Source organism: Onychostruthus taczanowskii, unplaced genomic scaffold (genome assembly GCF_017590055.1).
Source record: "Onychostruthus taczanowskii isolate IOZ18803 unplaced genomic scaffold, ASM1759005v1 scaffold3, whole genome shotgun sequence".
Classification (NCBI taxonomy): Eukaryota; Metazoa; Chordata; class Aves; order Passeriformes; family Passeridae; genus Onychostruthus; species Onychostruthus taczanowskii.
The window spans coordinates 1599630-1615793 of record NW_024500349.1 but is presented as its reverse complement, the minus strand read 5'-3'; the positions used below and the strand labels follow the sequence as shown (position 1 = coordinate 1615793).

The following is a 16164-nucleotide window of genomic DNA, read 5'->3' as shown; positions in this document are numbered from 1 at the left end:
GACTGAAATGACATTTATTCTCCTTCCAGTTATTTTGGAAGCATTAGGAAAAGCCAACAGGAAGGTTTTGAAGAAAAACCCCTAGCACAGTCTCTGGGAAGGCCAAGGGGTCAGTGACAAGAATGCACACCACACTTGTAGTCAGCAATTCTCATTTACAAAATCAGTTTTCTCATGGGGGAAAAAAACAACCAAACAACAAACCAGAAATCCAGCCAGCACATAGTTCAGTGTCTGACAGTTTAAGTCATTTACAATTTGAAAAAGAACTTCAAGGTTACCCTGTGTTAACAACACGGGGTCCTCCCCATTACACAGATAAACTAATTTCTCACCTTCAATTCCATGTCCTTTACTATTGTGTAGAAGTCTCACTTTGGAGAGGAAGGCTAAAATACATTTCCATTACTGTAGTTAACCTTTATTGGAACAGTCTTGTTGTTAGCAGATCTAGCAGAAACTAAGTGAGTTCCCAAGGAATTAAATCCTTTCCACAGCAGCAGGTCTTGCCCGTGACGAGCTATAGATCACAGTAGAGAGCTCTGTGGAAGACTGTGCCAATGAGCAGTTTTCCCTCGTAGATGGATGCCACTGAGCTTCCCTGCAGCACAGAGCCATTGTCAGAGTAGACTCGTGTCACCACAGGCTCCTCCGAGAGGATGTTCTGGATGCGCAGGACCTGCCAGAGCGGGAGGATACGGCTGTTGAAATGGTCATGGGTGAAAATGCTCCAGGGAGAGGGGAAACATCAGCATGGTAACTTAAACAAATTAGGATGACCAGCTGCTAATAATTGCAACCATGTGATTGCTGTGAGAGAGCCTTTAGTGAAGCACGGTCCATGAACACCGATTTTTATGGTTTTTTTTAAAGTTGTTGTGCAACATTGTAAGGAAGTCAAGCAGTCACCCCCACCACCAGGAATGTTCATATTTTTTTTCCAGACTAAGAGTTAGTTAATATCTTCTTATTTTCATATTTTTCCTAGACAGAGCAAACAACTGCCTAGTATCAGAAATGTACTGCTGTTGAACATGGTAATTTTGAGAAGTGTCTTACAGGGAGCTTCAGACAAGGCTGAAATGCAATGGGCAGCAGCCAGCTGCACTCGCAGCCGCTATCGCCCAGTGCCAGTACCTCACTGATTTCATAGAAAGAAGAATTACAGTGTTACCTACAGATGAACCACACTTGCTCAAATTAATCATTCCTGTGGAAACATTTCTGGTCACGCTTTGCACTCAGTCAATTATTTTTAGTTTGGCAAAGAGGTGCTGGCTCAGTAATTAATGCAGTTCAACAGAATTTGTGTGCATGTCCACAGCTGCACAGAAAGCAGCCTGAGGAGTCCAGAGCGACTGAGCTACTGGTTGGAAATTATTTAGTTGTTGCCCAAGGATCTGAATAGGTGTTTGTTAGTGAGTATATGCTGTTCAGGCTCTCACTTGAGACCAGAAGCCAGCTTGGTCTTTGCTTTAACAAAGACACTTTGTGCCAGGCACTTTCTATGAAATGCAGTTAAGTTATACCAGCATAATTTGAACAAAACAACTTTCTGGCACAGACATAGTCAAGAGACCAGTGATGTCTCCCAAAAGGCACCTCAGATGCAGGAAGATTTTCAGGATCATAGTAGAGCAGCTTCATCCCATTGGGATGGCATCCTGCCCAGATGTCTCCAGTGTGAGGGTCAATAGACAAGTTGTCAACCAGAGTGTCCAGCTGCAGTGTCTAGCCAACACAGAAAAAAACAAAAAATTAAATCTATCAGAAATCCTGGGAGCAAACCACAACATAACCAACAGACTTGTCTCATATGACATAATTTAGACTGGGGGTTTTTTAAGAAATACTTTTCCCCCAACTTCTGTGTGTCTTTTCCCCTGGTATGCATCATCCCCTGTGCTATGAGAAACCTGTTTGCTGCTCTGAGCTTCCTCCCCATCAGCTCATTCACACCTACACCTCTGTGGATGCTTTCAGTGCTCTGATCCCCACTGCCTGAGGCAGACTTCCACTACAGCTCAACAGCATACCCAAGGATTCCTCCCTGGTTGTTGGTGGGAGGGTGGAACATCTGAAGCTCTGTAACAGGGTGTGCAGACACCTCTGCAAACCCACAGTAGAAGCCACCCAGGTCAGAACTTTACAGATGTTCATGCTGAAATCTCAAGCATTCATTGAAACTATTCCGTCCAAAATCCACATCTGCCTTTTTTATTGAACAGCAGCACCTTACCTTCACATGGGTTAAACTCCAGTTAGCATGCTTTTCCATGACATACACATTGTGATCCAGTACATCTGCAATATAGATGTACCTTCAAAAGAAAGAAAAGCACTTCTTAATATATATGAGTAAGCAGACACCATAACTAGACATTTCCTCCTGTGGAAGCCCACACACAAACAGACATTGCAAGCCAGCCACAGGGCACAGAAGCCAACCTGCTGAGCACCTCAGCTACACTGAGGTGCCAGTGTAGCTTCACATTGTGCCAGTTTTTCCATTATGACACTGAAATAAGCCTTGGAACCAGAAAATCACAATTATGATTTTATTTTTTTTTCATCACCTGTCCACACCACAGGAATGGTTGATTCAGTCATATAGTACTGTAGGACTATAGAGCACTCCCTGCTTGCAGAAACCCTGCCCCATTAATCCTTGCAAGCAAGAAACACAAACTCCTGTATCAGCTGGTTAAAATGCAGCAACTATTGACCTTATTGCCTATAAAGTACCACACAATGCAGCAAACACTGCTGCTAAACACAGGGACCCAAAACTTCTGTGCCACAAACACTCTGCATCACTTGTGCTGCACAGGCAGCACCTTGCCTTACATGAGCCAGTTCAGACACCTGACCACAGAGGGACCAGGTGTACAAATTAGGATCTCCAGATACTTCTGTGTGATCAAACAAAATCTAATGTAAGGAGAAACTTACTTTCTATCAGGTGAAATGTTAATTCCATTGGCTGAATAAAACCCAGATGCTACTTCTTTAACTTCTTTTGGACTGTAGTAAACAACATTTGACCAGGTTAAACCCAAGAACATTTCTAAGAACATCAAGAGGAAGTCAGAGAAGTAGTGGTCATTGGTAGCATAAAAGCTGTCTGGTCCCATGGCTACTATATCATTCACACTAAAAAAGAAATAAAGAGATATAGAAATTAAAAAAAAAAATTAAATTAGAGGTATGAAGGAGCATTTTAAGACTGCCCAGAATACAGTCAGGGCATGGTCATCAATACCCATAAAGAGGCTACAATTATAGATGTACTTCAAGTAGTCACCAAATTATTTAGATCCTTTTTACTTCTATTTTCTATGAGTCAGGACAGTGCAATGCTGAGACCTGAATAGGGCCATAGGGAATCAGATAGAGATCTGGCTACATGTCTGTAAGTACATGGAAATAATTTTTTTATTATTAGTATTATTTTCTTTTTCATTACATTCAAGTAGAAATCAGAGGACAAGGAGGTGTTGTGACAACTTAATCAATCTGGCTGTTTATTTTACAATCATATTGCAGTAGAACAGACCAAAAAATTTTTGTATTAAAAATAAGAAAAACAGAAAAAGCTAAATGTATGTTTGTTTTTACAGTGTAGGAAATCCAGATGATAAAATATCTGGGGACTCATATCTGCAATGACCTGAGCGTGGGTTGCATGATCAAAGGAGAAATGGATGCCAAGCTAATCACTGGCATCAATCACAGCAACACTTCAGACTAATTTAGTGATACAACTATTAAAAATCTAATTTAGAGGAGAGATTGGGGAAACACTGCTTTTGATTACACAGATAAGAGGTAATCAGTAAGAGAAACAGGGATGCTGGTTAAAGAGGAAATATCTCCTATTAATAATAGCCTAAACCCAAAAATCATCCTACATTGGATTTCACCAATGCAGCCTGATCTGGAGGAAGACTGTATTTGAGTCCCATACCTCGTCAGAAGGTCATGTCGAATGGTTTTCAGGTGTACAAGAGAATTGTCATCTTCTACAAATTTAAACAATTCCACAGTGCTCTTCTGGTGGGGATGGTTCACGACGAAGAGGTACACGGTGTCGTCTTGAAAAAGAAATGGAAACAGCTGAATTCTGTGCAGCAGTCTGTGTGGCTGAGCACCCCAGCCCTGAGGCAGCACAGAGCACGTGCTGAGTTTGGTGCATTTGTCTCGTGGCTCTGCACAGGCACAGGGACGAGTACCCACATTCTGCAAGACGCCTCTGCAACCGCATCCGGATCTCCAGCTGCTTTTCTCCCAGGCTGGCTCTACAGGGAGCTGCTGTGCTAACTGGATCTTTGCTATTTCTTCCAAGGAAGGAGGAAACTACCACCTCGTCGTTATACCCAAGCCACTGGGCTTTGCAATCGGTGAAACAGCCCCAGTGAGCTGGAAGAAGGGTTTGTGGCCAAGGCAGTTTGGGCTCTTGGGTTTGTCTCCCCTGGGAGAGTGGAAGTAGCATCCTTCTCCTGCATTCTATGCAAGGCTGCAGCCCATCTGCCCAGCCCTTCTGGCAGGACCCTATATTAGCCACCACCCTTTTTCCAACACCGTCCCTTAAAGGGTGACTGTTGGGGATGCAGGTCAAGCTGCAGCAATTGTTTTCTTCATATTTGCAGAATTCTACTTGCCCTGCTAAAACCCCCAATGAAAGGACAGGGAAAAAGATACTTTATTGGTAGTCAGAGCCTGGCATAGGAGAACATATCTTGGAGAAGAGAACCTAGCTTGGACAAAGAGTTACAGAGGTTTTGGTAATGTACGAGAGTTGATAATTTACTGTTTTGCCACAAAAGTTTCCATTCTGGGCACTACTAGTCAGTGAAGGATGTATCTCCTCAAAACACTTGAACCCAGCATGAGACAGATGTAAATATAAAATCAATTTTCTGTGGTTTTCAACCCTAACTTTTACCATGTTTTCTTTCCTTTTAATATTCAGGGCATCCTTCAGTTTCAGACAGACTGAAATTATGTGCAAGTATGTTTCCTTTAGCAACTGACATTTAGAAAAGGGCAAAACTAAGGTAAAAACCCTAAACCTTTCTGTCTCCCAGCAAGAACCAGCATTGGGGTGCAGGGCAAGGCTGCAGAGGGATTCCTGATTGTGCTCTCTAGGCTAATATTTGCCACCATCTCAAGCTTTTTACCTCTGTCTATATAGGTGCTGATTCCATGAGGGTTAAACGATGCCAGGTCAAAGCCTCGGCTGATTCTTAATTCCACTGCTCTGGGATCGTCTTCATTCAAATCCATCAAAAATATTTCACCTGGCTTATCTGGAGCAAAGCTCTTTAATCCTGGGTATTTCAAGCCCTGTAAAATCCAAACATAAGAAAATAATTCCCGGGTAAAAGGTAAACAAGAGCATCACAGGGCTGAAAATGCCAGAGCCTTGATCAAACTTGCAAGCACACATGAGGATGTCCCACGGCCAGCCATCCTAATTGCAAAGAAAAGGTTGAAAACCTATCTCCTAAAGGCTAAAAAAAAAAAAAATCAGGAACAGCAAAATTGATACATAAAATTTGGTTTTTTCGTAAAGTTAGGGAATTAAGACAGCTTCTTAACATGGCAGAGGATTGACATTTCAACATTTCAATGAAGTAGCATGACAGAAAGCCAAGGTTATGTGGCCAGGTAAGTCAGTGTGGTAGGATACCTGTGTCAGAGCCACCAACACCACTTCTGTGACAAGAAGCATGCTTGCTGAGGGGAATGACAGCTAAGCCAGCCTAAGACTGGGCTGTTCTTTGGGAGCCAGTCAGCCTTGTGGAAAAGAGCCCCTCCTGCTGTTTTCACCTGTGGCTTCTGCAGATAAGGAAACAGGCAAACCCCAGCATGGGGAGGTGGCATGGGAACTTACAGAGCTGATGAAAGCCAGTCCATTGGGAAGTATATCGATGTCTTCTGAACCAGTTTCTGCAAAACAGAGATAAGCAGGAGTTTTCAGATGACATTAAGCATTTCCCATTGAAAAAAATCTCTTTTTAAGTACAGTTCCAGCTCTCATGAATGACCCTTTCTGGTATGACCCCACACACGATGAAGTTTGGTGCAAAAGTTTGGCCACTGCATAAGAAGTGGTAGCAGAAGACAGCGCATCAGGTAAGGAAATAGCACTGGGGTTCACCTCTTTTGGGGGTCAAGGGGTACCCCTGCAATGTCCAGGCAGTCTCCTACCCAGATCCTTGTGCCCCAGATGTTGTGAGATGAATCACCAGGTGTGGGATGAATCACCAGCTCCTGAGGATGTGTTCTGCAGCAAGCAATTAGTGTGGGTATGGAGATTTCCAGGGCAGGACCATACCTGTGACTCAGGCCTCAGGCTTGCATAAGGCAGCTGTGGGAATTGCGCTCACTAATTCTCCTGATTGAACTTGGACACTTCACAAAAATGGATTGCCAAATATTTAGTTAAATTCTCAAGTGACAGAGAACCTACTATATCTATAACAGCTAAGAGATTTCATAGTTAGACCTCACTTTCAACTACAGGTAATCACTTCCAATATTGCCAGTTCTTGTAGCTCCTGTAATATTTTTCCCTGCTAAGAAAGGAAGATAAAATAAAAACCCTTTAGTAAGAACACTTGAGTAATTTTAGGCTTTCATAAAGCACTCTCCGAAGAGCTTTTAGTCCAATGCTGAAGGCCATTTGCCATCCCACGTTTCCACCCCTCCCCTGAGAAGTCTCCCCTCTACAAATCACCAGCAAAAACAGCATTCCTCACAAGTCACTTTCCAGATGATGAGGAAAACCACTCAGGAGCACTTGCTTAAAGAAGATTCTTTGGCAGGTTTTCTTTATCAGAGCCATCAACACAAGGCTTTTCCACCCAGCTTGTCCCATGTCTCCACACCCCCTCCTGCTTTGGCATAACCACACACGTGAGCCTGCATGGTCACACAATCCATTGCACATCAACACCTCTTCCCAAGGGATCACCTGCAAATTTGAGCTGGGTTTACTGTTTGCTTTTAAGCAACTCCTGTTTATCCAAGCACTGGTTTGCCTGGGCTGTAATTGATCCTGGGATCACTGACAGCCTCTATAGAGAGGAACCAGAACCCCAAATTCACCCATCCAGAAAGTTCCTCCCTAGCTCAGCTCTGGGAATATGCAGTGGCACAACTTCTCACTTCTGGCCAGGGCCAGCTCTTCCTCAGCCTCAGCAAGTTCCTGCTCCATCCCATGATGGCAATGAGCCATCTGAAGAGCTGCCTTCTGTAGCTGCCTTCTGTCCCTGCCTTCTGAAGAGCAAAATGTCTGAAGATGCATTTTGGGAGGAGTCAGCTGCTATCCCACCCAGGGTTTTGGTTCTGAATTTTGACTAACTCAGGCAGGAGACAACATCTGCGCTGATGTGTCCAGAAACACTTAGAGCCTGTATTTACCAATTACAGTTTTGAATTTGGGCTCTTTTTTTTTCCCCTCAGCTCAGCTTACACTCTGGTTTGAGCCACAAACTCCTTTCCATTGCCCCAGTCTCTCCAAGCCTGGGTTAATTTATAAAATGGGGTTAGTGGTAATTCTCCATTTCCCAGGATTGCTGCAAGGCTAATAGCATAAATAAATGCTGAGAGGCTCAATTGCCATGGTGACATGAGCTGGACAGACAGATTTACTGGCAGCACACACTGGTGAGTGAATAAACATATACAATCATTTATCGCTACTGAATCAGTGAGGCTGCCAAGCAGAAAGATGAGCAGGCTAATTGGGAACAGATAATTAAAACCTCCAAGTTTCTGGTGGAAGGAGCACACTGAGAGCCCTGCACCCAACTGCTTCAAGGGAAAGTGCCCAGCAAAGCACATTTCGGGCGCTCCATGGCCATGTCCTGGAATGAGTGGAAGGCAGTGGCGCCAGGAGAGCAGCGGAACGCTGACTCAGCACAGCCCTGCTGATCCATGATGTTGTTTAATTGTATCACCGAGCCCAGCTTGTCCATGGGATTATTTGAAGAGAGGTGGTATTTAAGAGAAATTAAAAGGTAGTGTGAAAAACAGCTGCCTGCTCTAGAAATGTTGGCTTTTTGTTGTGCTTTATTTTATCTTAGTATGATATATTCTGCAGGTGTATCTAATAAAAAACCCATCTGGGTTTCATGTCCAAAAGTGTGACACTGTTTTGCCCATATCCCACTAATTGTTCCAAGATGCAAGTATTTCTAGCAACTTCTATAGTAGCTTTTTGAACTTTAGGAATTAGTACAGGAGATATAGTTAGTTTATTATAAACCAGTAACATGACAAGGCATGAGTAAAATCAGAAGCTAGTGTTTATTCTACAAATACAGCCTTTCCTACATACTTGAAAATGAGGCTTAGGACAAGCTGCAATTTTTGTTTGTTCAACATTTGTATTTGTGCTTATATTGCACAATATTTGAATAGCAGAATAGATTAAAGTCTTTAGAAAGATACAGAAAAGATGCAACCGTGCAGAAAGAAAAAGGTCCACTAGAGAAGTCTTCCATTTACTCTGTTTTTGCTTTACTTACTATAGATCCACCACTTATATTTCATAGACTCTACCAGAGGTCTGTTCTTCTATGTACAGAATGGATAGATTAAGATTATTTTGCTCAGAACTAGCTGATCCAGCTCTAGGATCTATGTCACATTTAAGAGTTCAGAAGGACTGATTTAAACATTAAAATAAAGACAGATTGTTTATTCAGCTTTATCCTAGCATTTTAAAGGAAAAAGGCACAGGAGGCCAAGACATCCATGTACAAAGACATCCTAAGACAAAGTCACCCACACAAGCAACCTTACAGATCCCAGTACAGCAGAATCTTCTGTCTGAACAGTACTACCTAGGCAGCATTTAAGCTTTAGGGATCCTTGTTCACTAATATAAGCCTCCTGGTCACAGCAAATGAGTTTTAGATGACGCCTGAGTGAACATGCCAACTTTTAAGTTTGCACAATCCTTTGTTATTTCTCTTTCTGCCGCACTGGACCTGCTAAACTAATTTTTTGGCATTTTAATTTTTCTGATGAGCAGCAAACTGCAGAGCAAAGACAAGGCAAGATGCAGTTCTCTGTGTGAAGGGACAGCATTGGAGGAGCCAGCAAGAAGCAGAGATGGAGTTCAGTAAATGGATCCACTGCCTCTAAGCAGAGACAGGCTCTCAGAAATAACCTAATCCGCATGTAAATGTCAGGCACAAAAACCAAGATGCTGTTCAGAAATGAAACACAACTCTATTTGTCTTTTCCAGGTTTCCTTCTTTCCTCAACAGAACAATCACATTGCAAAAAAATCTTATAAAGATTGCAATAGTGATATGCCTAAAAAATTACTCAGAAATTATTTTATATTGATCACCACCAAACAAGCATCATTCATAGTCATTACGAGTAAACTACAGCTTAATCTAGAAGACCTGGAAAAAATTTTTAATACCATTCTTTTCTGTATATATTTTCAAGCACAGGAACTCTGCATATACACATTCATAGCAGTAATTTGACTTTATAAAAATGTTTGAATCCTGACACAAGGAAGAAACAAGATTTATGAAATCAATTCACTGACTCAGCAAGCTCAAAGGCAAGGCTGAAAAAGCTCATCCAATGACTTTTTACACACGAAAAATCCAAACAAATTTCAACATCATTTAAGCCATTTCCAAAAATACTAAGGAGGGGAAAATCCTCAGCCATCAAGCCTGATTGAGGTTTTTTGGGAGGGAGACAAAAAAAAAAAAGCAATCTATTTCAAAGCTATCAATTTATAAACTGGTTATCCTAAGTGGAGAGAAAAAAACCGCAAGACATAAATATTTCTGTGTGCTAAACACATGGCCCAAAGTACAAAGTCAACATTTCAGCCACTCTGTTAAACCTCTCTGCAAACCAGAGTGAGATGACAAACATGACCCCTCGCTCTTTGGAACCGCACGGCTGCATTGCACAACCGCACCGAGCTCCCGCCCGCCACCAGCCCCGCGCCACCAGCCGCCTCCTAAACATGCCCAAAATGTGGCATGAGGAGGGACAGCCCGGCTGGCATTTACCAGCCGCTCCTTCGCCATGTGCCTAAGGCCTTCTGCTAAGGCTTCCACCCGTGCAGCTCTTCCATCCCCAAGGTGTAACCAGCTGACAGCCTCCTGCAGGTACCTGCCTGAAGAGCCAGCACACCCTCATCTAAAAGCCAAATAATTTCCCAAGTGGCTTAGAAAAGGAGAAGTGTTTGCAAGGTACTCAATTTTAAGAAAAAGAAAGAAACTAAAGACCGACTTATACACGGCTAGTATTTCAGGACTATTTTTCCTGCAGTTTCTCCCTATCTCCAAGTCCAAGTAGCAAATCGAAGTCAAATTAGCACTTTGTTTTTGGGATCAGGCTTGGAAGCTGGCTTTAAGAAGCCATTACAAAAGAAGACTGGACAAAAGCAAGGCGCTCAGTTATTTTAAGCACGTACCGATCCCTTTAATGAGCCGGCAGTTCGGGAGGCTCACTGGGGCTACTTCCCGTGAAGCATTGAATCTGTTCCTGCAAGAGGAAAGAGCAGGGTTAAACAGCACACAGCCAGTTTGAAAACAGGTAACTTTCCTAGTTTTCAGTTTTATTGTCTGCCACACTGCAGCAACAAATCAGCCATAAAATACTGAATAAGCAAACTCCAGAACCAACAACAGCAACTGCTCCAAATCGCTGCAATGGTTACACATGACCAAGGATTAAGTGATTCTTCTACTCTGAGTAACTTCCGAAACTTCATTTTGCTCATGAGCTTCAGCAACAAGCTTTGACCCAGTGCAGCTCAGCTGATAACATAATCACACTTTCTTCAGGTTTCAGACACCTAAATATAGAAGCACCCTGCAGTTAGGACCAACATTTCACATGAGGAGAGGGCAATCTTCTACTACAACCCACTGCCGATTTTTGGTGACCAGACCACCAGCAGTTGCACATTCTTTATTTTTTGTCTACATTCAAAGGTAGCAGTAGCTCTGTTGCAAGGTAGGAGCACTCTTTTTCTTACAACAAGCAGGACTTGGTAGTATGGTTTTCAGCAATTACCCTGTCCCCTCCTCTTCACCTCAAGCACTACCCTTCATCAGTGCTTATTTCATTCATGAATGTGCATGAAATTCCACCTGTGGCTCATACTTCACCGGACAAACAGATACAGACAGGCACACACAAGTTCATATTTCTCCATTTCCTCCGTTCCAAGTTGTTTGCAAATCTGCATGAGCACCACCTCACAACAACCAAGAGGTTTGACCATGCTGGCCTGCAGTGACACAAGAAAATATGTTGCATTTCTATGTATTCTACTGTGCTGGAATTTTTTTTTTTTTTCTGCCCAGAAGGAAGCATTTAAGCTAATGTAGTAACTCTTTTGCATAACTATCATATGCATATGTTGAGGCTATTGCTGCAATCACAGGAAATTCTGAATGCAAAGATCCCATAGCAAAACCTTGCCATGTTTATGTTATGGTTTTAGGCATAAACATAAAGTAAACAGCAGTATCAGTCAGTGATATGAAAAATATGTGATACAGTTGAGCACTACATGGTATGTCAGTCCTGCATTTTTTTAATCAATTAAATATGAATTGTAAATTGCTTCAGTGCTGTATCACTGACACAGGTTGTTAATATAAGGCCAAAAGAAAAGAAGAAAACCAGTAAAAAGTGCAGACGACTGCAAGGGAAAGGAGCCAAATTAAACCCTCCCAAGCCCTCTCTCCCAGCACAGGAGAAGTGACAGAGGTCACGCTGGCTCCCAGCCCACAAACAGCACAGGAGGGAAATCTCCCTGCTGCCCCTTACCCACCAGCATCCCGGCACAGCCAACCCCACCCAGCCCTCGAGGGGGGCTCAGGGGGATCCTGCCTAAAGTTGCACTGCTGCCTGTTTAGGGTTTGTCCCTTCCCTGTTTTCACCAGCTTTTCCCAGGCAGGCTGCAAGCCACCCCGAGCCAAAAGCACAGCAGGAACTCAGCCAGCAGCCAGCAAGGGATGATAATATCCCGACAGCATTCCCAGGGAAACACTTCATGGGCTGGAATGAGAGTAATTCAAAAGGACACCAGTCACAAGCCTGCAGCATATATAGAGGCTTTTCCAAAATGCGTCAGTTTATCTAGCTCAGACAGCCTCAGCCACACAGGCAGATGGCCTAGATAACTAACTGGCCATACTAACAAAGGCCTGGAATGTGGAAGACCTGCCATATGTGCGGGATGCAACTTCAAAAAAAAGAGGAGTTTTGCTACTTGGTGCAAGTCCAGTGCATGACACCTTTTCCCTCAGTTTCTCTCTCCAGTTTGAGTTCTCCACCTGCTTCCCTACTTCATGAGACACAGACCACAGGCCTTCCCTTCAGAAGGAACCCGTTGCATATTCAAAGACCTCTCTCTCTTTTAGTTTTCCTCATCTCTAGACTAACCAATCATGAATCACCTGGGATTTGATTCTGGAGTTTTTTAACAAATTGAGAAGGAACTACAGAAAGTCTTTGCTAGATTCTTGCCCTCTGGGTAGGGGATGAATAAAAAAGACCCTTGGCAAGAGCTAACACCACCCACAGTTTCTCCTCTCAAGACTGTGTTAAATTACTTTTAGAGTACTTTGTGATCTGAAGTTCTGTGTTTCCAAACTTGGCAACTGTTTTAAGACTGCTGGTACATTGCAGTTTGCAGAAAACATAGCACACAGGAAAAACCCACAGAGAGCAACAGAGACAGGGGGATCCTATTTCTTCACAGAGATTCTCCTTTACCAGATTCGTAACATTTCATTTGTTCATTCAGTTTGGAGGAGAGGTGGAGTCCTCTGCTCTTCACTGCACTTTGAAATGGCTCACCCCACTAAAGCCTGGGAGTATCTTCCAGTTCTGCTATCCCAGTTTATGCAACTCCAGGACAGGAGAGTCCCATTACCACTGTGGCTATCACCAGTAACACTTGTGGTGGATTTAACACAGCCACCATCCATGCTTGGTACCAGGGTCCAGGCAGTAAAGCTCTCCTTCTATAATTAGATAAAATTATCCACCAATTAGCTGGATCAGGCATTTGGAGTCCTTGTGAACATAAGCAAAATTATATTGACTTAGTCACCTACCAGTACAGTAATTCAGCATCACTTCTGTGACCTGAAAGGACCAGTTACACATTCAGGAGCTTTCAGGACAGAAGCTGCTGTAACACCAGTGTTCACATTCATACCTCATGGCATGAGGTGTGTGATATGGAGCATGACATGGCTGGGTAATTCAGCTCACAGCAAGTGAGGTCACAACTTAGGATCACCAAAGTCTGGGGTCCAGCAGAGGAAACCTTATGTACATAGGGGCTACTATTATCCAGAGGTCAGCTTTGGTAGAACATAACCCAAGCTTCTGGCAAACAGTTTGGGGTTACTGTTTGGCCAGTCGGCAGGAGATGAGGTAAATTCACAGACAGTGCTTTTGGCACATCCCTGTTAGTTACAGGCTCTATAAAAACAGAGGTACTACCCACTGCCCCTGGGCACCTTCTTTGCTTGTCCCCCTTGCTCCCATCAACCTGGGGAGGATTTCACATCCACTCAGTGCAATAAATGGTCCCGAAGTTAGTTAATGCCGAAATGTGATGACAAGCACATCACAGTGCCTATATTTTCTCTGGGCAAACCCGGTTCCCTTGATGGTATTGACGGCAATGATGGTGATGATGGTGGAGAACCCTTCCCCTCTGGCTGACACCGCGCTGGTGCAAGGGCAGGCGTTCGCCAAGCTGTACCCGAGCCCGGGAGCTGCGGGTCCTCCCGCTCGGAGGGAAGCGCCCGCCGCCCCCGCCCGGCTCAGCCCCGCACCGGGGCCGCCTCAGCCCGTCCCGCCCGCCGGCCCCGGCACCGCGGCTCCGGGACCCCGCTCACCCACCGGAAGGCCAGCAGCCGCTCCGCCGCCAAGGCCGCCGCTATCCCGACGAGAGCCACCGCCAGCAGCTTCCCCATGGCCGCTCCCGGCTCCGCCGCGTCCCGTCCCGACCCGTCCCGTCCCGTCCCGTCCCGCCCCCGGCGCTGCCCCCTCGCCCTCGCCCCGCCCGGCCGTGCCCGCGCCCGCGGCACCGGGCCAGGCAGCGCCTCCCGGCAGGCTCCGTGCCGTGCTCCCGTGGGAAGGGCGGCTGGACCAGCTTCCAGCTCCGTTATGAAAAATGTGTGCGTTGTACAAACGTGAGTGTGTCAGACCAAGACTGCGTGGTGTGGAGTGCTCCGGTATTCCGTGTACACCTCTGCTGGGATGTACACGCTGATATGTGTACGCTCATACCAGAGCTTCCCCCCCAATGATGCTGCTTCCACTGCCATCCTCCCACCAATATCTTTCTTCTCTGTGCAGGAGAAGGGCTGCAGAACCCACCTCAGGGCTCCAGGGTTCCTCCATTCAGCACTCTGCTCTTGCATCGTCTGTTGGCCTCCCTGTGCTTTCTGCTTTTTGGAGGAGCACACTTGGCAGGTTCATGACCTCCCTCAGCAGTTATCTTTCCCTTCCCTGCACAGTGAATGTCCTCACGTGCACACATTCCTTTGCACTTTTCTGAAAGTCTGAGCAATCACTTAAAAGGGCTTTCCTGCTCTTCTTGCCCTTGCCCTTGAGGCCAAGCAGATGCTTCACACTTAGTAGCACTTCAAGTGTGTCAGGGAAGAGGAGGGAACTCTAAAAACAAACACTCCTTTTCCCCTTTCTGGTCCTTGATTACTTTGAAATTATAGATAGATGAGGGGTGGTTTTTTGGGAGAAATGCATGGCATTGTTGTGACCCAAGTGTAGGATCTGGCACATGGCCCTTGTTGAACCTCATACCATTGGCCTCAACTTGTGGATCCAGCCTGTTCAGATCCTGCTGCAGAGCCTTCCTACCCTCCAGCAGATCAACACTCCCACACAGCTTGGTGGTGCCTCAAACCTACTGAGGGTGTGCCAGAACTCCACATCCAGATAAATATATTAAACAGGACTAGCACAAATACTGAGCCCCAGCGAACACCACTCATGAGTGGCCACCAGCTGGATTTAACTCCATGCTTCACCACTCTCTGCATCCAGCCGTCCACGCAGCCTTTTCACCCAGTGGACAGTGCACCCATCCAAACCACGAGCAATTTCTCTAGGAGAATTCTGTATGAAATTATATCAAAGGATTTATAAAGTCTGGGTAGACACATCCACAGCCTTTCCTTCATCCACTGGGCAGGTCACGCAGGTCACCCTGTCATAGGAGACGGGTTGGTCAAGCAGGATCTGCCTTTCACAAGCCCATGCTGGCTGGGCCTGATCCCCTGCTTGTCCTTAGTTCCATTGGATGGCACTCAAGATGATCTGCTCCATGATCTTCCCTGGCACTGGTCAGGCTGACAGGACTGCACTGCAATACCCCAGTTGTGCAAGCCTCCTCACCTCGTTTCCATGATGGCAACTGTATCATAGTTTTCCTGCTGCATGATGAATTGCTGCTCCTGTTTATTGCCCATTCTGCGTGCACTGGCACTGATGCACTTCATTTAGGCTGTTGTTCCCACTGCCTTCTTGGGGGTGGAAGCCCTGAGTCTTGCATGACCATTTTCACACACTTGTGTGATGTCTAACACCTCAATGACTCCTGCATTTTTGCTGCTGAGTGGATCTCCATGCATCTTCACCCCCTGCCACTGAGGCAGCAGGCTAAAGGAGCATGCTAGCACACCATCCATCAAACACTGATGTACTGCCTCCAGGCTTGTCTCTATCTAGATTGGTTCTATTCCCTTCCCCCTTCAAATCTAGTTTAAAACTCTTCCAGTGAGCTCTTCTAACTGAGCAAAGATCTTTGAGATCAGGCGTATCCCATCTGTCACAAACAGACCTGCCCATGATCAAAAAAACCAGATTCTGCTGGTTTCTTATCTCAGGTTTCACACCAAGACCACTTTCCTAGCATAGTATTTTCCATTCATTTATTTGCACTGCAGTTTAATTTGCAAAAGCACATACTGCTTACTGTCCAGAACTCGATTTTCAGACAGGATGGGTGCAATTCATCTGATTAAATGTCAATATCTCAATGAAAACATCAGAGCTGGTCATAAGATTGCAAGAGTGGCCATCCTGTGTCACACCAAGGGTTCAGCTCAACAG

General features: G+C 44.9%; 1 protein-coding gene across 1 annotated transcript; it reads right to left on the bottom strand.

Moving 5' to 3' along the window:
• On the bottom strand, window positions 1–14047 carry LOC121338205 (serum paraoxonase/arylesterase 2). Its single transcript, XM_041408936.1, has 9 exons — window positions 13930–14047; window positions 10469–10539; window positions 5897–5952; window positions 5181–5346; window positions 3968–4094; window positions 2953–3153; window positions 2240–2321; window positions 1603–1731; window positions 1–679 (listed from the first exon to the last, which is right to left on the bottom strand). The coding sequence occupies exons 1-9, from the start codon at window positions 14001–14003 to the stop codon at window positions 521–523; spliced, it is 1065 nt and encodes a 354-aa protein (XP_041264870.1). The 5' UTR covers window positions 14004–14047; the 3' UTR covers window positions 1–520.
• Window positions 14048–16164: the final 2117 nt, after the last annotated feature.